Here is a 23,884-nt window from a genome sequence, read left to right as displayed (position 1 = left end):
ATCCTGACAATGTGGAAAACACTAATACTTTTCAATTTCTTTTGTTATATTACTCTTAGAGATTTTTTTTTTTAATTATATTTTTATCCCATTTATCTCTTCAAATGAACTACTCTAATTCCATCTTCCACTCTTCACTAAATTTCCAACTTTATCTAGTAACTCTCATCTCTTTAAACTTTAAACAGTTTAAGAAATTCAAATTTTCTTATACCACTTTGTTATAAATTGCTAAAGTTTTAATTCTAAATCCATACTCAACTAATTTTTTTATTCTAAGTTAATTGAGATTAAACTATATAAAATTATTCGGTTGAAAATGTTATTAAACTCCTAAACTATTCAGTTTACTCATTTTAAACCCTTTTTTGATAAAAGTAACAGGAGTAAATGTCAATTGCTAAAAGGAAAGAGAATGAGATTTTTTAAACCTTTATTTTAACCAAACACAATCTCTAATTCCTGTTGAATCTGTTCAAGATGGTTCATCATTCTCATCTCATCCTTTAAACCTTTATTTCCTCATAATCCTTCTTAGTGTGTTGCCTTTTAGTTTTGTATTCTCCTTACGGATGTCATTTAATAGCATAATAGCTCTCATAGAGAATTCGTCATTTATCTATTCAAAATAGTTATACTCTTTCCCTTACACAATCAACAATTGAAGCTTTTAGTGGAAGATTAAAACCAATATGAAACCCACCAAAAACCATAGCTTTTTTATGTAATAAAGCCACAAAATCAAATCAAATTCACACCCGTATAACTGCAACCATAGAACCTTCTTTTTAGGTTATCAGTTGTGTAGTCACACTTCCATTTAGGAGCACCTCTCTCGAAATGATGAACAAATGAAGAAGAACCGATATCTTAGTTGTTTGAAACTGATCGAAACATCTTTGCCTTTTTCTCAAATGACTTGCAATATAAGAACTCTTAACTTTTTTTTACCAAAAAGTTATCGTTTCCAAAATAACACATCTCTTTTTTTGTCTTTTTTTTTTTTTTTTTTTTGTGGTTTCCTCCACATGTATAATTCATGTGGTAATAATAAAGTATTCAAATTCAGAGGTGGCATGTTAAAAATCTGACTTGGATTTTCATTAAGAACCTCAGACTCATATGTCAAAAAAGGGCTTAAAATGAGTAACCCGTGTAGTTTAGGGGCTTAATAGCAGACATTTTCAGTTGGAGGGCTCAATAGCAAAAAGTGGAATAGTTCAGGGGCTCGATTATAGGTTTTGCCAAATATCTATCTTATCATTCTTATATCTATAACACTCTTGTTAAAAATGTGTTGCCCCTTTATTACTCAATACTCAAAAGTCATATGATATATGTGGACAGAATTATGATGGGTAAGGTCAATTAATTTTATTTAATTAATCTAAAATTTACTTACATAATTTATACAATATTCTAGATTTTTCAATTTCAATTGAACCGATTTGTCATGCAAGAACCCTTTTTTTTTTTCCTTTCCCTTCTTCAAATTGAATTATGGTCCACACATCACATAATCAATAAAATGGGCCACTAAGGAGGAACCATGCTAGTAGTGGAGATATTGATGTGAACATATGGAATGAAGCCCAAAAAATTGACTTAATTTTAGGGAGAAGTGGAATTGAACCAAGGACAAGATGTAAAATGAAATAATTAGACATGACCAAAATTGGCTAAAAGTTCTCGCACTTCTTCTTTCATTACGTTTTAGTCCAAACTTGTAGTCCAAAAGTGTTATTATTTGTTCATTAAATAACGGTACTCTAAGAAAAGTTGTAGCATCAAATTGCATAAACTATATATATATGGTTTTGTACACAAGGTCCAAACTATAGTTTAGTTTGAGCCAACAAGATTAATCTCAAACCTTCCTATATTGACAAGTACTCCAATTTTTAAAGAATCCTTTTCACCTTTTCCCTTTCTTGAGGTCACAGGATATCATCTAATTATCTTAACTAATTCATATGTTTGATCCAATTGAAGTATATGGGGCAACTCAAAATGGGCAAAGGTGTAAAAAGAAAAAACCTAGTGGATTCATAATAAATAATTCCCTGAAATTAATTATGATACTAAAAATAGAAATACGTCCACTTTGGAGAAAGTGAAAATTTGTCAAAGCTAGGAAATCAATGGAGGGAAAGGACTAGGTCACCCCACTATAAGAAAACACAAATTCCTATTTAAGGTAACATCCAAAGCCAAGTAGCCCATTTAGGCCCCCCCACCATCCCCATCATCACCACCACCACCACCACCACCACCACCACCTTATGCTTGTATTATACTTGGTTATGTGTGTCCACTTCTTCATCACTTCATTTCTTAACTTTTCCTTTTCAACATCTCTATAATTGCTTCTTTATGTGGAAAAGGAAAACTTTTTCCACAGTTCAAGGATCACTTCCTTTTTGCTTAGACTTTAGCGAAAAGCTAGACTTGATTTCGAGACATTTTAGAATTTTATAGATAAACATATTTGATTACATAATCTTTATAAATGAAAATTTTAATATCATTATGCTTTGAGTATAATTAAGAAAAATAAAAAAAAGAAGAAAGTGTAAATAGAGAAACTTTGATTAGATATGTATTGGCCTGACTTTACTGATATCTAATGAACCATTTTAAAGTATGAGTTTTGGTGGGGACAAAGAAAACACCAATGTGGCACAGGTGAACCAAATTTGGCAAAGGAAGATGTACAGCAAGTGGGGAAGGTGTTTCCTACATTGATGTGTAAGGTAATTATTGGTGTGTTTTTTTTATCATTATTTATTTATTTATTTATTTTTGGCAGCTACTTCAACTGTAACTTAAATTATTTTACATTAGTGTGATTAGAAGGGTGCCTCTTGAATTTGGTAAAGTGGGGTTTCCTGTCAAGAGGAGCTGAGCTGCCCCTTCAAAATTCAATAATGCTGTTGTCTTGTCTTGGTCCTTGGTGCATTGTTTGCTCTTCCTTTTGGGTATCAAATAGTGTCTTGTCATCTATATCATCTAATTATATATATATACCCATTTAAGGAAATTATTTGCCCATATACCTACCCTTATATTTGTTAGTTTTCCTACTATTCAATTTCCACCCTAACATTCTTTACTTCTCTTTCATTTTGGTCAAAAATTTATCCTAACATTCAATAGGCTAAAACATTACTGCAAAAATCAGGTAATAAACCCATTTAAAATTATTTGGTAAATCTTTACATTGCCATAATTTTGTGTAATGAATTAGTATAAAAAAATTAATTAAATTTATAATCTAGCGATTAAATATCCGTATCGAAATAAAAATTATATAAATCAAAATTTTGATAAAAAAAACAGATGAAAAATCCAGGAGAATCTAAGAAAGATAGATACGACAATACTAGGCAACATCCTAACTAGGTAGGGCAGTAATAACTACATGCCTGAAGAGCTTTCATAGTTGCCCACTATGTGTTTGATAAAAATAATTCTGTATATATATATATATATATATAGATGTCAGTCTGTATGTGTATACAGAGATGGTGCCAAAGTTCACTGATTTTGCTGTCGGATGAAATTACATACCATCTCTTCTTGAGATGATTCTTGCATTCTATCAACTTCTTGGTAACAATGCATCTAGGCCCAATTTTCATATATATATATATAGTAAGTCAGAATTATTTTCATAGACATTCAGTTCCGACACTCTCAGTCAATTACTAATCATAAGAATAATAATTCTTGAAGAACTAAGTTTAACAATTAAGACAATGAATTTTTTTTTTTTAAATATTTCCGGAAGGATTATCGGGTAATGAAATATATAATAAGAGAGTAGTTATTCTTTTACATTCGTCACAAAAGCAAAAACACACATAGTACAAAAACGATGACTCGAACTTGAAATCTTTTACTTATAAGAACAAATACTCTTGTCATTTGATTTAGATAAATGCATCATCAACAGAATTTAATAGTGTAATAAAATAAAATATAATAACGAATTAGTATATTTTTATTAAAGAAATGACATCTTAATTATTATAATACCTTAAATTTTAAAGGGTTACTAATTCATTACAACCGGACGCATATCCAATATTCAAACATGGATTAGTTAACTGACTTTCAAACTAATTAACAGACAGGTAAAACAGAATTGTACCAAACGAAAGTAGCTAAAAGAATACCAAGAAAAAATCAAAGAGAATACTTGGATTTTGGGAGACAATAACAAAAGCAGAAAAGATTAAAAGAAAAATTAATTAAAATTAAAAACAATATTTATATGGTTTTTGTAGATACAATTCTGAGTATTATGACAAAAGGGTCTGATTAAATTGAGATTTGGCATCATGTCTTGTCTCCTCTTTAATAATCTCAGTTTTTATTTTTAGATTAAAGCTATAATACTACAACATTAAAATTAAATTAATTTTTTGATGCAAATTGGACGTACCAGATTGATATGATGTTCCCAATCATTGTACCTTGCAATGAATATTTAAAGTTGCCTACAAACTTTTCCGGCCTTAGCTATAATTGACCAAAAATTAATGGGTCACTGGTTAATCGTTAACAATATTTTTAATTTAGACTTGAACAATTTGTTAATTTAATATATCAAATATAAATTTTAAATATGACTAATAATTTTATTAACTAAAATGTGATAGTTTCTATTTAAATCTTGAATTTTTGATAAAAATAAGATTAAACTTTTATATTTTAAAATAGTTTAATTATATTTTTAAAATTAAAAAATAGAATAATTATATTTTAGAAGCTAGCTTTTTATAATGTTAATCGTGTTGATTCTTTTTGTTAAAGTGAAACAAGAATTTTTCAATCTACCTACTAAAATAAAGGTAGCTATTTCATCATATGCAAAAAATACGAGTAAAAAAAGTTAAAATAATTTCTTTTAGCATTTAAAATTAATCGAGTCTCGTACTATTACATAATAAAATAAAGAAAATTAATTTAAAAATTATAATTATTTTATTTTTTAAATATTAAAATTGTGAACAATTTGAAATATTCATTTAATGATCTTGTGATCTCTTTAGAATTGAAGTGTTACTTATTCTTTTTTAAATCAAAAGGGAAAGAAAGGGAGAAAAGTTCTATTATACTACTCTATAAAGATTGCCAATTTCAACCCTAGTTAGTAATAAAAGTATATGTGCCATAGATATTATCTCAAAATCACAAATAGGATTACTCATTAATGGAAATCCATTGTTGAGAATCAAACATTCTCATATTTCTTTAAGTAAAAAAAAAGTTCATTTTTATAAAAATTAAGTCAAATCAATTATAAATGGCTAAATAAATAAAATAATAACTTATCATTCATTTAGATATTATTTTTATATATTTATTACATATAATCATTATAAATTAAATATTATTATTTCTTATTATTAAGTATTATTATTACTATTAATTATAAATGATTTTGCTTCTTGTTCCTTACCCAACCAAACAACATATAAAATGTAATCATTCCTATTCTTATTTCTTTCCCTTCGCATTTCTATTTTTATTTTCATTCCTCACCTTAAACTAATCAGTTGCTATATTGAAACTAGCAGCTGAATAATTAAACACGTATGTCATCGAATTAGAATAAATAAAATTAATAATTAATAATTAATAATTAACTAGTTCATATTGACACGTATCAATTACCTAAACAAGGCATATTTTAAAGCTAATTAATTAAATTTAATAACTCTAAAAGAATCAACATGAAAAGGATATCAAAACGAAAGAAGTAAAGAAAATAAAAGAAAGTTGAAGAGAATCAAAATGCATTAGGAAAACTATATAACAAAAGGAGAAAAGGGAAATTCTTTTTTCTTTTCTTTTTTTTCAATTCTTTTTTGCAAAAACTAGTGAAGTCGCATCTCTTTAACCCTTTATCCGACAAGCATGTTTACAAATTGTTCCTAAATAGAGAATTTGATGTCAAAGTGATAGCACCATTTAAATATGTTCATGGGGTCATTTTGATTCCAAAGGAAATGATTTCTTTTCTTCTTTTGTTTTTATACAAGTCTTCAATTTCTTTCTATACATTAAACTTCTTCATACATGCATATAATTGAAAAGGTACATATGTTTGTTCTTAAATAGACCTAAACCCTTTTGCCTTCATGAATGTTTCTTTTCCTTTTCCTTTTTTCAAAATCTTTATATCAGTTTAATAATTGTAAGAGAATAAACCTATATACACACAAAAACACACCACTAACATCACGATTGTATAAGGAAAAATACTCCTTTAGATATGATTAGTTGCCTTTGCATATATACTCAGTTAATAGTGAAAACAATTGGTAATGCTGCTTTAAAGTTTTGGTGAATATTTTGCAAGAAAAGGGTAACCTACAGAATCAATTGTTCCCTTCATTTTGCAGAAATTCTTTCTTTAATAATTAGTGCAATTTTTAATGTCAAAGAAAAAGGTTTGCTAGGTCAGTTCATTCTTTATTGATGGAAGGTCATATTTATAATCCTCAAACCCAATACAATTTTATTGATATTACCACATAAAACTTTAATGTATAAGATTCTCTAAATCTTTGATTTTAAATATGATCTTTTTACAATAGTCTAATTTAAGTATTAGAACTATCATGGTTCTTTTTCTTTTCCTTTTCTCCACTTCACAAAAAATCCTCTCTAAAAACCACCTTAGCTATTTCTTTATACCCTTCTGAAAATCCTAGGATTATCATTTGGGTCCATCACGTTTATCTTGTTTTATTATTTATGTATTGTATATTTTAAATAATCGAGTTAATTTCTTGTTATTTATATTAACATCAGGTAGTGATTTATCTATTGATTTAGATTGATTGATAGTAAATATATAGAATGATATAATTAGAAATTTTAATAAGCTCGGATTAGATTATAGACATATTTTTATAATAACAATTATTAAATTACTTTGTGCTAAAGTTGTATTTTTTAATTATATCCGAAATAGAATAAATTGACAAACTTTACGAGATAAAAAGATTTTTAAATCATCCTGAACTACAGCAAACCCTAGCTCCAAGAGCTCGAAGGTAGTTCCGCCTATATATATATATATATATATATATATATATATGAATTTAATGAGTAGAGAATGTATAAAACGGACAAAATGGGGGAATAGGATTCAAAATGATGCGCATTATAGGAGAGATGGGGGGCCATAGCTAAGAGAGGAAAAGAGAAAATAAAATTTGAAGGTCAAATCCCATAACCACTTTATATGAAAAGCTTACTCAGTAATGGTGGTAAGGTAAGCATGCAGTTTTTCAACTTTCAAGTGAGAGGAAAGTTGAATCTCTTTTTCCACAAATATCAGACATGAGTGCTGTTTTTAGATCATCTTTTGTTTTAAAGGTTATTAATTTATTATGACCCATCTAACACGAAAATGATCCTTTAATAATATATGTATGTATGTCTGTGCATGTTTTTCTTTCTCTAATTTGTTCTTTGTTCTATAGCTTTCTAGCCTGTTTGCCTGATCAAAGATTATCATTTGATTTTGTTGATAAATATTCGCAGAAAGGAGATTTTTAATTTGAATCTTTATTATGTGTATATCAATTCTCAATATGAGATTGTATATTCAAACATATAATTAAATTTTTTGAAATTATTATGATTCATTTTTAATTATCTAAATTTATTATTTATAGTATTGCGTGCATATTTATTCAAATTTTTTGATTTTCAACGTCTGTTATATATGTATAAGAATTCAAAACTTAAATATGATCTCAAACCCAAATCCGACTTAATTTTCTTAAATCTAAAACAAATAAAACACCCATATACGAAAACCGAACCCATGACATCCTACAAGGTGATGGACTCTAATGAAATAATTAACCCTAAGTAGCAAGTGAAGAGGAGGAAGGAGAAAGAGAAATTGGTAGAGGGGTATGAGTACGAGAGCCACCAAGAATGCATATATCCATGCATTTCTCCCCACTATTACATGTTTTCAACTGTTTTTAATATCCATATACCATGATTGCATTAATCTTCTATTATATACTTCATTACCAAATTGCATTCTTCATTTTTTTTCTTTTACTTTTTTCTAAAATGAAGCGTGATGAATGAACATATTATCATGATTCATGCACAACATAGAGAGTCTAAATATTAAATTTGAGTTCTTTTTAATCAAGACTTTTTCTTTTATTTAAAAATTACAGTCGCATTAATTGTCTAATTGCGTGTTGTGTAGATCGTTATTATTATTATTTTAATTATAAATATTTTTTAATTTAAAAAATTAAACTTAATAATTTTATTAAAAAAAAATATATAAAATCAGAGTTTGACTAATGATATAAATTTTATTTAATAAATAGCATGATTCACAATATTACTATCAAATTAAATTTACATATATATCTCGAGAACTCTCGAGCTATATATACACTTCCAAAATAGAAAAATAAAATAATTTCTTCAGATATAATTTTCATTTATAATTCACATTATTCATTCGGTTCAAAAGCTAAAATTATTATACCCGTACAAATAAGAATATATTGAGAGAATTAGCATCTAATAGAAAATGATGCCTTGATATTTGTGAGCAACACATAAAATAAATATCTTATTTTATAACAATTATTTTTCCTTTTTATGAAAAAAAGAAAGGGAGGAAACAAAGAAATTAATTGTGAAAGATTCCATCCAAACCCTAGAGATCTTCCACTCTAAGATTCTTCCTTTCCTTTCCCTGTCATGAATTTCCTTTCTATACCTTTTCTCCCACAACTTGTTTCTTGGGGTTGTTGATTATTATGGTGGAAAAAGAATGTATGTCTCTTTGGCTGTGGGAGAGGGCAACATGTATTGTTTTTGTGAAAACGACACTACATTGCTGAGCCACTTTTAACACACATCACTTCCAATTTTAGCTTTAGAGATGTCCAGTGAAGTCTGCATCTAATGCAGTGAAAGCAAAGACAAATTACTAATTGAAACCTCAGACTTTTTCTCTATTCATTCGAGCCCCTTTACTGCACAACAAGTGCTAGCAATTCTCTTACATTCACTACGAGTGTGATCGACCCGTGTTAGCAAATTTTGACCACTTTGAATTTGACTTGTTTGTTATCTAGCAATAACTTGTTTGAGTCTCATAAGTTTAACCAAATTTATAATAGTTATTAAATTTTATTCTTTTTATAGTAAAACTGCAAATATTATAAATATTTATATTTAAACACTAAATTATTAATATCTTAACTCTTTACGAGTTAATTTATAAGCCTATAAATAAATTAAGCTCGTAAGTCTCTAAGAATCTGAACTTTTGTTTTACTCTTTTAATAAATAAGCCTTAATAAATGAGTTCAAGCGAGCATTTACTAAGTTGGATTCTGAATAGCTCACTGATTTGTAGCTTTAATATTTATTATAAAAATAATAATTTTTTATTAATATTGATAAATGGTGGATGAAAAGATATAAACTCTAAGACTTATCAATTTTTACATGAAAAATGATCAATAATATTACTCCTTAATTAATTAGTGAAACCTCAACTTAAAAAGTGGAAAGATTAATGGTCATACTTCTAATACAAATTGTTTAAATATATTATAGAAATACATCTCTCATTAATTGAATCCAACTTTGAATCGACTCAATTTTAAAACCTAAGAATTTACTTTGAAGTATGAGGGCTAAATTTAGAAAGATAGGAACCCATATAATTTTTTATTTGCATCATATATACACCAATTATTTAGAATTATTTGAAAGAGAAGGACAATGAAAGAGATGATTTTTCTTTAGAATGATGGGAAATGGGTGGCTATATTCACCTTCAATATTGGAACCCATATGGTCTTAAATATTTATTTTATTTTTTTCCCCAAAATTGATACGTTTCCATATTATGGATTTACATGCTTGCATGCCATAGATCATATGAATTTCGGTAATCAGCAACAAGTCATATGCTAATTAGTCACCGGATCAAATTTGTGACTTTTGAAATCACATAAAATTAATGTATTTAAAGTCTATTCAAGTTTAAAAAAAATAAAAAACTTAAAATTTATGATAATATAATTTTATTTTTAAGTCTAATACTAGTTAACATTGGATAATTATATTCCCAATATTAGATAATATAATATTATTGATGTTAGTAATAAAAATGAAAAAACTCGAATTTAAAATATAATTTTTTTTTAAAAAAAATATGAACATTTCATTTAATGAGATAAATAATACATCTTAAGTCTTCATCATAAAAACTAGAAATTAACAATAATTATTAAAATATATATATATTTCTACAAATAGACTCCATGTATGTTTTCAACCATATAAAATCATGTTTGATTTGTTCAATATATTGTTTTTCTTCTTCTTATAAATGTTATAAGATGCACCAACAATTCTTCTAATCAAATATTCATTTGCCAATCCCAAAGTATTCTCCACTTGTGCACATTTGAGAAAAAAAATAATAAATATTGACTCAAGGGAGTCAACTGTTGACACAGAAAGGGTTAATTAATTGAATATGAAAAACCCCCCAAAAAAGAAAAGAGAAAGAGAAAAAATAGGAGATTTAAATGGAGAGAAGAGAGGTCATACATGTTTTGTTTGGTTATGAGGGAAAAAGCAACTGAAAAGGGAATTGCAAAAAAGTAAACAAAAGAAGGAATAGGAACAAAACAACATATCAAATCAAACACCTTTTCAATTTATTCACCTCTGTTTCACTCACTCACTCACTCAGTACAGTTAGAGAGAGAAAGCTTGAAGTGTTAGATAGAGAGAGAGAGAGAGAGAGAGAGAGAGAGTGGTGGTGATGATGAATGCTATGTGTGCGGTGGTGTGGTGGGTGCGATGTGTTTTGTGTTTATTCTCTCTTTAATTACCTGCTGCTGTCTCTTTCAACCTTTGCAATTTGAAGCGACCTCTTTCCACTTTCTCTGTTTCCCGATCTCACTCACTCGTTCAACCTAACTCAGTGCCTCCTTTCCTTTCCAAACTCACTTCTGTTTCTAACTCGCCAGTCCAACCAACGCCGCTGAGTCTGACCTGCCCCCGTTCCACCCATTACATTAACCTCTTCGTCGAAATTCCTTAAACTGAAACAAGACTAAACCTACACAACATATTGCAGCCAGCCAAGGTATCCCAATATCAGCACCCTCCAAAATATGAGAAAGAAAACGCCTCATTTCTCAAAGCGAGTTCAGAGATTCCTTTGGACAAGAGAATGACATATCACCCTCCTTAAAAACCCATGCAACTATTAACCAATATTAAGATCCAAACCATTATTATTACATGACAGTAAAAAATTAAAGTATCTTAGGCCCAAATTTGTCTTGCAAACAGACAATTAGAAGGTCTTAATAAGCACGATTGGAAAGTTAAGGATTCATGAACCTTTCCTCATATATAAAAGGCAAGAAAAATAATTGATATTGGGATATGTTTATAAAACATGAAATTAGAAAGGATAATAACCAAAAGCAACTGTTGTTCATAGGATTCAATTATCCTTCAACAAAGGAGAGCTTAGATTTAATCAAACCAATCATTCACCTAAATCAAACCAATTTGGCAAAAGAATGAAAAGGAACTACTAGGGATGGACCTCCATAATGTACTATCAATCACTATAATTCATTATATGTGCTATGGCAGATCACCTAATTATTATTCTTACAGCATTTTTAAGGGTCACTTTTAGTTTAGAAAAAAGAGAGCATCTTATTCAATATTTAATTATAAAGATGGGAGTATTTTATTTAAGTGTAATAATTTTTTTTTTTTTTTTACTTTTTCTAGAAGCATTTTTCTCTACTTTTTATTGTTTTCTAATACATAAATTAAAATTAAGAATATCAATTAATAAAATATATAAATATTTATATTAAATGAATTGGCATCATAATAGAAAGTAAAATTTGATTTTATAAATAAAGTTAAACTAATTTTTTATTTTATATTTAAAAATTGAATAGTTTATTTTCAATTTGTACATACTTATAGTTTTAATCAGAATACATTGGCCAACTCATTAATTGATATCATATAATTTTAAATTATTCAAATTCACATAAAAGCGTATACCGGTAATGAGCAATTCACATCTATTACGCCTATATACTTTAAGTAACATTAGCTTTTCTTAGTAATATAAGGTCATTTACGTAAGTATGACTAAGTCTTATTCCCATAATGAATTTGAATTAGCGGGTTACATTGAGCTTGAATTCCTTTCCGACGTCGTTTTTTTTTAAACCTTTTCATAATACAATTCAAATAAGAAAAAGATTAATGTGTAAAAACAATATAGAAGGATTACAAAAAGCATTAAATAACAAAATAAATACTTAATAAATCCGTTTAATGTATAAATATTAATAAACCTAAAATATAAAAAATTAAATTAATAAAATGATATATTATAATGAAGTAAAAATTTTATTAAACAAACAAAATAATTTTATCAAATTTTAAAAAAATAAAAATATAAGAAATATTGATATGAAACAAGTATTTGCTGTATGCCATGCTAAACTGATATTAAAATCGGGACCAATCCAAGCTGCGAAGGAAATTAAGTTAATTTTAAACTTATTAATTATAAAAAGTTAAAATTTAAATTTACAAAAATGGAAGTTCTCATCTTCCAAAAAAGATCACAAATCGGAAATTATTGATTTTTCTATAACCTAAATCCCTCTTTGTTTTACAGAGAAAATCCTCACAGAGATCACATTCCTTTTTTTCTTTCATTTTTCCTGTTTTCTGCAGTAAAATCACAGAGAGGTAAACTACATTCATTAATAATAATTCTGTTCATAGCTTGTGGCTTTCTTTAAAAATATTTATTTTATAATTAGTTGTTTATTTCTATATTTATATGACTATTTTAATATTATAAGTTAAATTTATAAAAAAAAATAACCTTTTAAAATTAAAAATAAATCAAATATTTCGAATTTTTTTCTAATATTTTAAAATTTTATTGATTTCAAAAATTCTACTAGCGTAATGACATAATATTATTTAAAAATATTTGTTAATTAATTTTTAATATTATATAAACTAATATTTTTATTCTTAAAATATCTAATTAAAAATTAATTTATTATTAATAAAATATTAAAATTTAATTTAAAATATTAGTTATTGTCTACTTATAATTAACTTATAAATTAATATTTACTAATTTAATAAAATAAATTTTACAATTAATATTATTATTTAAATAAAATATAATTTATTAATTAATAAATTAATTAAAAACTACACATAAATTTTAAATTTATATTTATTAAAAATAAATACATCTATTAAAATTCTTATATGTTAAAATTCTAACTGGAACCGTCTAAACCGAAATCGGAACAAGAGTTGCCGCGGTGACTAATTATAGTGAGTTGGCTAACTCGTCATTATGACCGAGTCAATTCCAATGTCTGTTTCCTTTTTAATAACTCATTGACCCCTGCCAAAAATTGAGATACTCCATATCAGAAATTACACGTAAGGAGACAGTGACGCTGACTGTCAATAGTGGCCCACTCAAATTAAGTGGACACAGCATCTCTCTCTCTCCACAGCTGAAAAAGAAGTAATAATAATAATAATAAATCTTAGATATATAGAATCTATACTCAACACCACCGATTCTCTCTCCCACCACCACCGTCACCATCACCACCACCTCCACCACCACCCTACCTTAATATTTAAGTTTTTATTACTCCTACTCTATCCAACCTCTCGATTCTTTTTTCTTTTCTCTCTCTCTCTCTCCCTCTCCCCTTTTCTTTATTTTTCTTTTGTTTGTGTAATAAGCATAAACAAAGAGAATAGTAAAGTATAAACAGCAGCAGACATAATAAACTTTTTGTTTCTTTTTTTATTATTTTACCGGCAATGCCTACGCCGGTAATTACAGCCAGGCAATGCTTAACACCGGAAGCAGCCCACGCGCTAGATGAGGCCGTGAGCGTAGCGCGCCGAAGAGGCCATAGTCAAACGACGTCACTCCATGCAGTTTCCGCTTTACTATCCATTCCATCGTCAATTCTGCGTGACGCATGTGTGCGTGCAAGAAACAGTGCTTACACTCCTCGTCTTCAATTCAAAGCTCTAGAGCTTTGTCTCAGTGTTTCACTTGACCGAGTTCCCGCGTCTCAACTCAGTGAACAAGACCCCCCTGTTTCTAACTCACTCATGGCCGCCATCAAACGCTCCCAGGCTAACCAGAGACGGCAGCCCGAGAATTTTCATTTGTATCAACAGCAGCAATGCTCTACTACTTCTGTGTCATGTATAAAAGTGGAGCTGCAAAATTTGATCTTATCAATTCTTGATGACCCGGTTGTTAGTCGGGTTTTTGGTGAATCGGGTTTTCGGAGCTCCGAAATCAAGCTTGCTATTGTTCGTCCTCTTCCCCAGGTTTTAAGACTCTCACAACGTTTTAGAGGCCCACCTATGTTTTTATGCAATTTGAGTGATCATTCGGATCCGGGTCCTGGTAGACGGGGTTTTAGTTTTCCATTTTTTTCAGGTTTTACTGATGGCGATGAAAATTGTAGAAGGATCGGTGAGGTTCTTGTTAGAAATAAAGGGAGAAATCCTTTGCTTGTTGGTGTATGTGCTTATGATACACTTGCAAGTTTTAATCAGTTGGTTGAGAAAAGAAAAGATTATGTTTTGCCGGTTGAATTATCTGGATTACGTGTGATTTGTATTGAAAGTGATGTTATGAAGTTTGCAAGTGAAAACTTTGATAAAGGGTGTGTGGATTTGAGGTTTGAGGAGGTGGGTCGATTTGTGGAGCAAAATTTGGGACCTGGATTGGTGGTGAATCTTGGTGATCTGAAGGCATTTATCAGCAGTGAAAATGATTATAGCAATAGTAGTAATGGATTAAATGATTTAATGAGCTATATAGTTGAGAAGTTGACAAGGATGCTGCAGCTGTATGGAAGAAAAGTTTGGCTTATAGGTACAACAGCAAGTTATGAGGGTTATCTGAAGTTTGTTAGCAGATTTCCCTCCGTTGAAAAAGACTGGGATTTGCAGCTTTTGCCGATTACTTCTTTTAGAACTTCCATGCCTGAATCTTGTCCTAGGTCCAGGTAAAGTGGTTTCTCTTGCATTTTAGTAGTACCTGTTTAGAGCTCTAATATTATATAATCTGTATGCATGCATGTGATTCATTTGTTTATACTTCAGAGATTTTGGTTGTGTTTAGGATAATCTTATTAGTGGACATGCCTTGTTTGCTAGTGAATATAATAGAACTTCTTTTATTTTCTTATTTTTAGTTGTTTTATAAACGATTATATTATTTTCGTTACAAGACTCTAACCAATCCTAACTTTCGTAGGAATCATGCTCCAAGCAACAAAATATTAGAAATTTTTTACATATTTTATAATTTAATTATATATATTTGTGTGTGTGTAACTGATATCCAGTTTCTCAGAACTCCGTGTAAAACAGAGAAGAATTTGTGAATGGTGTTGATAAAAGTTTGGGATTATATAGCATTCCTTAAACTGGGTTGTCTCAGCCATATCCTTTCTCTTAGTTTCACTAGCTAGAAAATCAATAACTTTTCTACTGGATCATGAGTTCAGATGAGCTCTATTGTTTGTTTTTAACTCTTATTAAATTTTCTTGGTTATCTTGTACGATTACTTTGCTTTTATCACACTTTGTTTTCACTTTGTTTCTATCACCACATGATGGAATTGCATTTCAGCATCTAGTGGTGATTATTAACAAAGCAAAGTTTACTTGGTGAAAAACAAAGTTATCATAACAGTTCCCTGTCCTTTATTTTAGGATCTTGATTATGAGTTGCCTTGACACTTTACTAGGTCTGAGTTGATTGCCCATAAAATATTGTGTCTTAGTATAATATAATACGTCATAGCAGTTTTGCAATTGAGGTTGTCTGTTCTACTAAAAAATTAGTTTACCATATATCAGAATTCTAAATGAATGTCTTGTTCTATTCTCTTTGTGAAGCGTTTGTTTTAACCTTCAAACATCCCCACTTTTCTCACAGTTGTCATGCTAAAATTGCAGCTTGATGGAATCATTTATTCCATTTGGTGGGTTCTTTTCTACTCCATCGGAGTTGAATGGCTCCTTAAGCAGCTCTTACCAATGCATATCTCGATGTCATCTGTGCAATGAAAAGTGTGAACAAGAAGTACTTGCTGTTTCAAAAGGTGGATGCGTCGCTTCAGTAGCAGATCAATACCAATCAAATTTACCTTCTTGGTTGCAAATGGCTGAACTTGGTACAAACAAAGGATTGGATGTGAAGGTGCGCTTTGCTTTTAGTATGTCTTCCAGATGACATCCCTTCTTTCTATTATCTAGGAGTAAAATGCAGGCCAAGGGTTAGAACATGGTATTGTGCTTTGTACCAAACCTCTGAAGTTGGAATATAACACAACACAATTAGCTTACCTGAATTTTCTTTTAAAAAAAATTTATGAGCCCACAACTCTTTTTTTATTTTGCTTCTTTGATATACTTGCTGAACCGAAAAAGAAAGAAAAAAGATTCTCACATAATAGAGAATACCTAAAGGTCTAAGAAGGGTCCTAGCTAAATATGCACGTTCAGGTCTGTAGCTCTTTGACTACATTATCTATTAGATGTATTTCTACTATTTGATTATAGGTTCTATATAAAGTTATTATATCAGAAATTTCAGCAGAAAAAGTGCAAGATGGGAACCCAAGAAAACAACTTGACTGAACGTAACATATCCTTTTCTGTTATATGTATATATAAAAGGAGACAGACATTCTACAAAAGAGATTTAAGTATCTTTATTTGAATTTCTTGCAGAGAATCTTTGGCTATTGACAAAAACAGTAGTGACTAAACAGTTGCAGAAACAGGAAAAAGTAACACATTAAATGTTCAAATATTTCATTTCAATTGAATTTCTCATTCTAACTAACAAATTTCTTATCGGTTTGCTCATAGTTTTCAATTTGCCAAATATTATATTTTTGCCTCCTTGAGAGATTCATTTGCATAGGGTATTTAGAGGAATAATTTTCTGCGAAGCCACGACCTATATAAACTCTATCCCAACAAATCAATTAAAGTAAAACTTCCTTTTTCTTTTTCTCCTAATGCATAAAAGAGTTTCTAGTATGGAAGATTTGTTTGTTTGTTTGTTTTTAGGCATAGAAAATATTATTCATGAGCCAGCCATGTCAACACCTTCACCATTTCTTTTGTTGGGCTTATTGTAAATCTAATATCCATTTCATAAGTGATAAACTGTTAAATCTTGTCAAAGGCACAGGCTTAACATATTGAATTAACAAATGAAATAGTAAAATGATCTTTTCCATATTCATGTAAAAAGCAGTTTCTATTTCTTCAGTGCAGACAAGAGATGATGGAGATGTGTTGAGTGCCAAAGTTGCAGGCCTGCAAAAAAAATGGGATAGCATATGCTGGCGTCTACATCTTACTCGACCACAAGGATCAAACACTCTACCTTCTGGATTTCCTACTGTAGTGGGCTTTCAGCTGGTTGAAGACAAAAAGGACGATGCTGAAAAGGGTAGCAGCAACAACACAAATGCACCTCTGGATGGAAATAGATGCATGAATGTCCCCATTGATTTGCAGAAGATTTCAAGAAGGCAATTAGGTGTTCCTTTATCTGCAGCTTCTGTGGCAAACACCGAGAGTGTCAAACAGTGGGAAAGACCTTCAAAAGAAGAAGATCATGAGTCAGATGGTCTCCGATCTCCTTGTAGTTATTCCAATTCAAGCATAGCTGATGGTAACCGAGCATCTCCTACATCTGCAACTTCTGTGACTACAGATTTGGGCTTGAGAATTAGTCCTATTTCTACCAGTTATGACACAAAGAAACCCGAAAATAAACATTATGTGGAGCTTTCACGGGATTTATCAGGCTCCTTTTCACCAAACAATGATGTTATCAATGGCAGCATCTCTGACCATCTGGCTCATTCATCTTCATTCTCTTCTCTTGATATTGGCAGGCAGTTTGATCCTACTAGCTTTAAGATGCTGGTCAGAGCTCTCACTGAGAAAGTTAGCTGCCAAGATGAAGCTGTGCATCTTATCAGCCAAACAATAGCCCACTACAGGACAAGAAATGAAAGGCACCAAGGATCAAGCCTGAAACGGGATATATGGTTCAACTTTCTTGGACCTGATAGGTGTAGTAAGAGGAAAATTGCTGCTGCTCTGGCGGAAATAATTTTTGGAAGCAGTGAGAACTTGATATCTGCAGATTTAAGTCCCCAAGATGGGATAGTAAATATGCACAGCGAAGAAGTGCATGCGTATGATGTAATGTTTAGGGGGAAAACTATAATTGATTATGTTGCTGGAGAGCTGGGCAAGAAGCCCTTGGCCGTTGTATTTCTCGAAAATGTAGATAAGGCTGATGTGCAGGCTCAGAATAGTTTGTCACGTGCTATTCGAACTGGTAAATTTTCAGATTCGCATGGAAGAGAAGTTGGAATAAACAATGCAATTTTTGTGACAACTTCAACACTTGGAGATGATAAAAAGCTCTCTTCTACTAAGGATTTTTCTACCTATTCCGAGGAAAGAATATTGAGAATAAAGGGCCAGCCAATGCAGATGTTAATAGAACAAGCTCCTGCTGAAAAAATGGTTCAAAATTTGAATCATTCACCAGTAATGAGAAAAGTTCCCTCCAGTTCAGTCTTTGTGAATAAAAGGAAGCTGGTTGGTGCAAACCAAAACGTAAATCGGCATAAAACTTCTGAAGTTGCTAAACGGGCTCACAAGACATCTAGTAGATATCTAGATTTGAACCTTCCTGCCGAAGAGAATGATATGCAAATCATTGAGAATGGAGACTCTGATAATGACTCCATGTCTAGCAACTCCAAAGCCTGGTTGCAAGATTTCCTTGATCAGTTGGACAGAATAGTGGTTTTCAAGCCATTTGATTTCGATGCACTTGGTGAGAGAATACTTACTGGGATCAATGACAGCTTCCACAAGATTGTTGGCTCTGAATGTTTACTAGATATCGACTCAAAAGTCACGGAGCAATTACTAGCAGCTGCATATTTATCCCCTCGGAAAAGAGTGGTGGAGGAGTGGATGGAGCAAGTACTCAACAAGGGATTTGTGGAAGTTCTAGAAAGGTACAATCTTAGTGCTCATTCCATAGTAAAACTTGTTTCCTGCAAGGGCTTATTTTTGGATGAGGACATGGCAGGAGGTCACCTTCCTTCAAAAATCATTTTGAACTGATGCCTTGTGAAAAGGCTATTCTTGTAGTTAGATGTATAATGTAGCATTAGGACGCAGGAACCCTTGTTTAGCCTGTTATTTCCATAATGTTAGTGGTTTTTGCAGGTTAGGTTGTGTGAATGTATAATCTGTAAGTTTATTTTCTTGGGGAAAGGGCGCCCTAGATTCCTATGAATGGCCTTTGCATGGGATTAGTGTTCGATGTACCAATTGAGACAAACCCAAATGGGTATGTATAATGATTTATAGTTAGTGATTGTGTGGTATGCCATCTGCTTAATGCATATAACCAGATGTTTTTCCCTTCTTGCACCAACTCCCTTAACTTGATATGACTTGCCTAAATCTGAATTCTGATGGTTATAAATGGGTAAGGTTATCTTCAGAGATTACTCATGTTTTGTGATTTTTTAGTAAATTTACAGTTTTTTTAAATATTTTTACAGTCTTAAGATATCAAATTTAATACGATTTTTTAACTTTTCCTTTTTAAAATTACAATTTTGGTTGATTTTTAGTTTTCTTTTGATTGTTTTTGAGTAAAACACCCCAAAGACAAATGAAACCTTAATTTTTTTTAAAAAAAAAAAAATTAGAAAAAACAGTATCTTGAAAAAAAATGCACAGGAAAAAAGTATATATATATTTTTTTTATTGATTTAGGATATTTTAAAAAAATTTCATATATAGATATTTTAACTATCTAGAATAGAAGTGAATCGGGTTCGGAATGGATTAGGCTTTTTATATACTCTAACAGTCTCGAACAGAGGTCAATTGGGTTCAGAAAATATTAAATTGAGAAATAAATTCAACTACCATTCGAAGTTGTTTAGTCTAAGGCTAAAGGAGAACTGGAATCGAAGTTGTAACTAATGTTTGTCTGAGGCTACAAAAATAGTACGCTCGCTGTTGAATTTTGAAAGTATATATTTTTTAATTTGTTTGAAAACATAGATTAACATTTCTTTGTAGTTGTTATTTTAATAATTAAATAATTAAAATATTTTTTATTAATTAATATAAATATCAAGATTTATAATTAATTTATAATTATTTCATTTTAAAATTATAAATTACTATACAAATTTTTTCAGTTTCAATACAAAATTTCTTATATCTAAATCTCAAAAATTTTATATATGTCGATAATTTTATCAATATTTAGATTATTATATAATACGTTAAAAAGTCTATTAAAGGTATTTTAATAAAATAAAATGATTAAATAAACACCACAGTTAAAAAGAACTTTAAAGTGGCTAGTTAAGTAGAAACGACATGTCGTTCCAAGAAAAAAAAAGGTAGAAATGGTACAAGTTAAAAGGAAAAATGAATATTTTATAGAAGGCCCATAAAATAAAACTAAAAATAAACCAGAGTTTGTAAATAAGGATCTGTTTCTCTAAAGTCCATTTATCTCGCAGATGAAATTGCAGTGTTAATTGATCACTAAACACAATCTATATATATCCCAAATAAATTAACATCTAAAACTTTGCTATTATTTATTAACATTAGAATATAATTGCAACTAAAAAGTTAGAAGCATAATGTAAAAATAAAATAAAACTATTTAAAACATATGGTAAACATATTGAGGGGAGAATAAAATTTTATAGGAAACATGTTGTTCATATTATATTATATAATAAAAAGTAAATAAGTAGGAGAATATCATCATTGACAAGGTTTATATCATCGTCAAACGTTCATTGTTTTAAGTTATAAATAAAAATTAAAATAAATTATATAATTATTTCAAGTTATTTTTGGAAATTGCAATAATTAATAAAATATAATTATTTAAAAGTAATGGACATGAGCAATAGTTATAATATAAAAGCAATAGGTATGGATAATTGCTTAAATTATTGGCCGAATTTTAATTAAATTTTTAAATTTTAAATTAGAATAATTAAGCTCTTAAAATAAATAATATGAAATAATCAAGTTTCTTTATGCAACTCCCGTTACTACTATCACTAACTACTTTGGCAAAAAATACGGATTACTTTCTCAATTTTGGCCAAATCTCAATTAAATTCTTAAACTTTAAATTAGAATAATTAAGCTCTTAAATTAAATAATAATAAACAATTAAACTCCTCAATGCAGCTCCGTTACTGTAATTGTTAACTATTTTTATTGATAATGAACTATATGAAATGATAATCAATAGTATAAAGACATCTAGATTATAAATTATATTTTTTTATATTTCTAAAAAAAATATATAAAATAAAAAGATAGTACAAAAATTAAAATAATTATTTCAATAAGAAAAAGATAAAACCTATATTTTCACGCGTAGATTTTATCTTCTTTTTTTTGTTCAACTATTTTTTTATTTTTTGTATTATTTTTTAAAAATATAAAAAATAGAATTTATAATCTAAGTGTCTTTATGCTATTAGTTGTCATTCTATGCGGGCCATTATCAAATAATTAATAGTAGTAGTAACGAAGTTGCATAGATAGGTTTAATTGTTCCGTATTATTTAGTTTAAGGGCTTAATTATTCTAACTTAAAATTTAAGATCTTAATTGAGATTTGGTTAAAATTTAGGGATTATTTGTACTTTTTAACAAGATAGTTAACAGTAATAATAACGGAATTGCTAAAGGGGCTTAATTGTTCTGACCTAAAATTTAAGAGCTTAATTGATATTCTATCAAAAGTTTAAGGAGCTATTCCTACCTTTTACCTAATACAAATATATAGTAGGTAGATGTCTTGGTAAGTAAATATAGATTAAGGGCTTTTAGGTAATTACATAAAGGGTAGGTAGGTGAATCGATTTTATAGGAAAAACAAAGACCAAAGAAAATGTGGAGAGAAAATGAAGCTAAAAACTGACAATAAATTGGGGAGAAAAAAGAAAAGGAGCTCATCACTACTGATACTAAAATGGTTTATCTTTACAAAAAAAGATAACAACAAAAGAGCAGAGTTTATAAATTGCAAATAGGACGTCATGAATGCAAGAGCGGCGAGGCATATAATCTGCGTTAATGAGAGACAAAAAGTAGTAGGTTAAAAAAAAACAATGAGGAAATCTGTAGAATTACGATTCCTACTATTGAAGCGTGTAAAGAGTAAATAGTGGTAAGTGGAATGCTAGAGAAATGAGTACTGTCTACAAAGTCTGCTTATCATGTTCTATGCAATATGCATGATTCTGCTGCCTTAGCTCAGAGAGTTTCCTCCTCAAATACTATCGACAGCAGCTTCTGCAAATCAATTTGGAACTCTAAACTAGCTCCCGAGCTAAGAACTTTCATGTGGAGAGCAGTCAGGGACTCCCTGCCTACTAACTCCAAACTGTTTAGAATGAAAATGATCGACTCAGCAATCTGTCCATTTGTTACAAATTTGAAGAAACTGTGGAGCATATTTTATTCTTTTGTGATCATGGTAGAGCAGCATGGCTTGCTTCTAACCTAGGGTTCATTCCTCAATTCAGAGGTTTATCCTCTTTAAAGGACTGGTGGGAAAATGCAAAAGAGATTTCCTAAGACTGATGTGATGCATTTGAAACTCGTGTCTCTATGCTGGAGTCTATTGAAAAGCAGGAATAAGTTCATTTTTGATAATGTATCTCCTGACCCTATTTTATCTGTACGCGAAGCTCTTAAATTTGCGTAGGAAATGTGGGAGCTGAATTCTGCTCCTTCCGTGCTTGATTCTCCGGGGATTTGTGAGCAGAGGTGGGAAAGTAGCCGCTGTGCCTCTCCTCTTTCTGGTTGGCTCAAGTTTTTAATTCTGACGCAGCCTTTGAGCAAGCAACTGGTAAGGATGGCACAGTTGTGGTGTGTAGAAACTCTACTGGGGATCTAATTAATGGAATATGGAGAACCATTCAATGCAATCATCCTTTAGCTGCTGAAGCTTCTACTGTTCTGAAGCAGCTCGCCTTGCTGTCGCTATGCAAGCCCATCAATATATTTTTGAAACTGACAATCTGTTGTTATTCCGTGTTACTTCCAAGACTGCTGACTGTCCTTGGGAAATTTCAGCTATTATTTCTAATATTTTGCTCCTTTTAGACAGCATTAGATTTTATTCTGTTTATTTAAGAGGCTGTGCTCATCAACTTTGAAAAACTTTCTTCCTATTTAATGGGTTGCTACTTGTATTTTGCAGGCCCTGCTTCGGGCTGATCTTTTGCAATGAAGTTTTAATTGTTCAAAAAAAGAAAAGAATGCTAAAGAAAGAGGAAAGTGTCCATTATATTATTAATAGAATATTGACACCAATAGGAGCTAGACACGTGTAAAGCTAGTCCAGTGAGATATTTTCACTAGACTAGCTTTACACCTTTCTAACTCTTATTCGTGTCAATATTCTATTAGTTATCATTATATGGCAACCTTTTAAGAGAGCTCATCAAAATACTAATAGAAAAGGAGTTTAAAAAATAAAAGTAAAAGAGGAGAGAAAACGATTTTGTAAACTACAAATGGAACGCCATAAATATAAGGGCGGCGAGAATCCTCTATTATTTGGTGACACATGTCACTGTATCATAAAAAATTTATTTCTAATAAA

The 23,884-nt window shown here is 30.0% G+C and overlaps 1 protein-coding gene across 2 annotated transcripts; it reads left to right on the top strand.

Annotated features, from left to right (window-relative positions):
• Positions 1–13,663: 13,663 nt before the first annotated feature.
• Positions 13,664–19,598, top strand: LOC8261733 (protein SMAX1-LIKE 7). Of its 2 annotated transcripts, none has more exons than XM_048375818.1 (3): positions 13,664–15,158; positions 16,117–16,376; positions 17,444–19,598. In XM_048375818.1, the coding sequence occupies exons 1-3, from the start codon at positions 13,948–13,950 to the stop codon at positions 19,330–19,332; spliced, it is 3,360 nt and encodes a 1,119-aa protein (XP_048231775.1). In that variant the 5' UTR covers positions 13,664–13,947; the 3' UTR covers positions 19,333–19,598. The 2 variants fall into 2 exon arrangements, with proteins under 2 accessions (XP_048231775.1, XP_002533380.1); XM_002533334.4 differs by having other exon boundaries at positions 13,667–15,158; positions 16,117–16,360; positions 17,449–19,598.
• Positions 19,599–23,884: the final 4,286 nt, after the last annotated feature.

Source organism: Ricinus communis, chromosome 6 (genome assembly GCF_019578655.1).
Source record: "Ricinus communis isolate WT05 ecotype wild-type chromosome 6, ASM1957865v1, whole genome shotgun sequence".
Lineage (NCBI taxonomy): Eukaryota > Viridiplantae > Streptophyta > Magnoliopsida > Malpighiales > Euphorbiaceae > Ricinus > Ricinus communis.
This window is presented reverse-complemented; position numbering and strand designations above follow the sequence as displayed.

Bases quoted from the DNA above. Each gene is read 5' to 3' on its own strand.
- LOC8261733 (XM_048375818.1), top strand. From the start codon at position 13,948: ATGCCTACGCCGGTAATTACAGCCAGGCAATGCTTAACACCGGAAGCA. The intron at 15,159-16,116 runs GTAAAGTGGTTT...CTAAAATTGCAG, and splicing joins GAATCTTGTCCTAGGTCCAG to CTTGATGGAATCATTTATTC. The intron at 16,377-17,443 runs GTATGTCTTCCA...CTATTTCTTCAG, and splicing joins GAAGGTGCGCTTTGCTTTTA to TGCAGACAAGAGATGATGGA.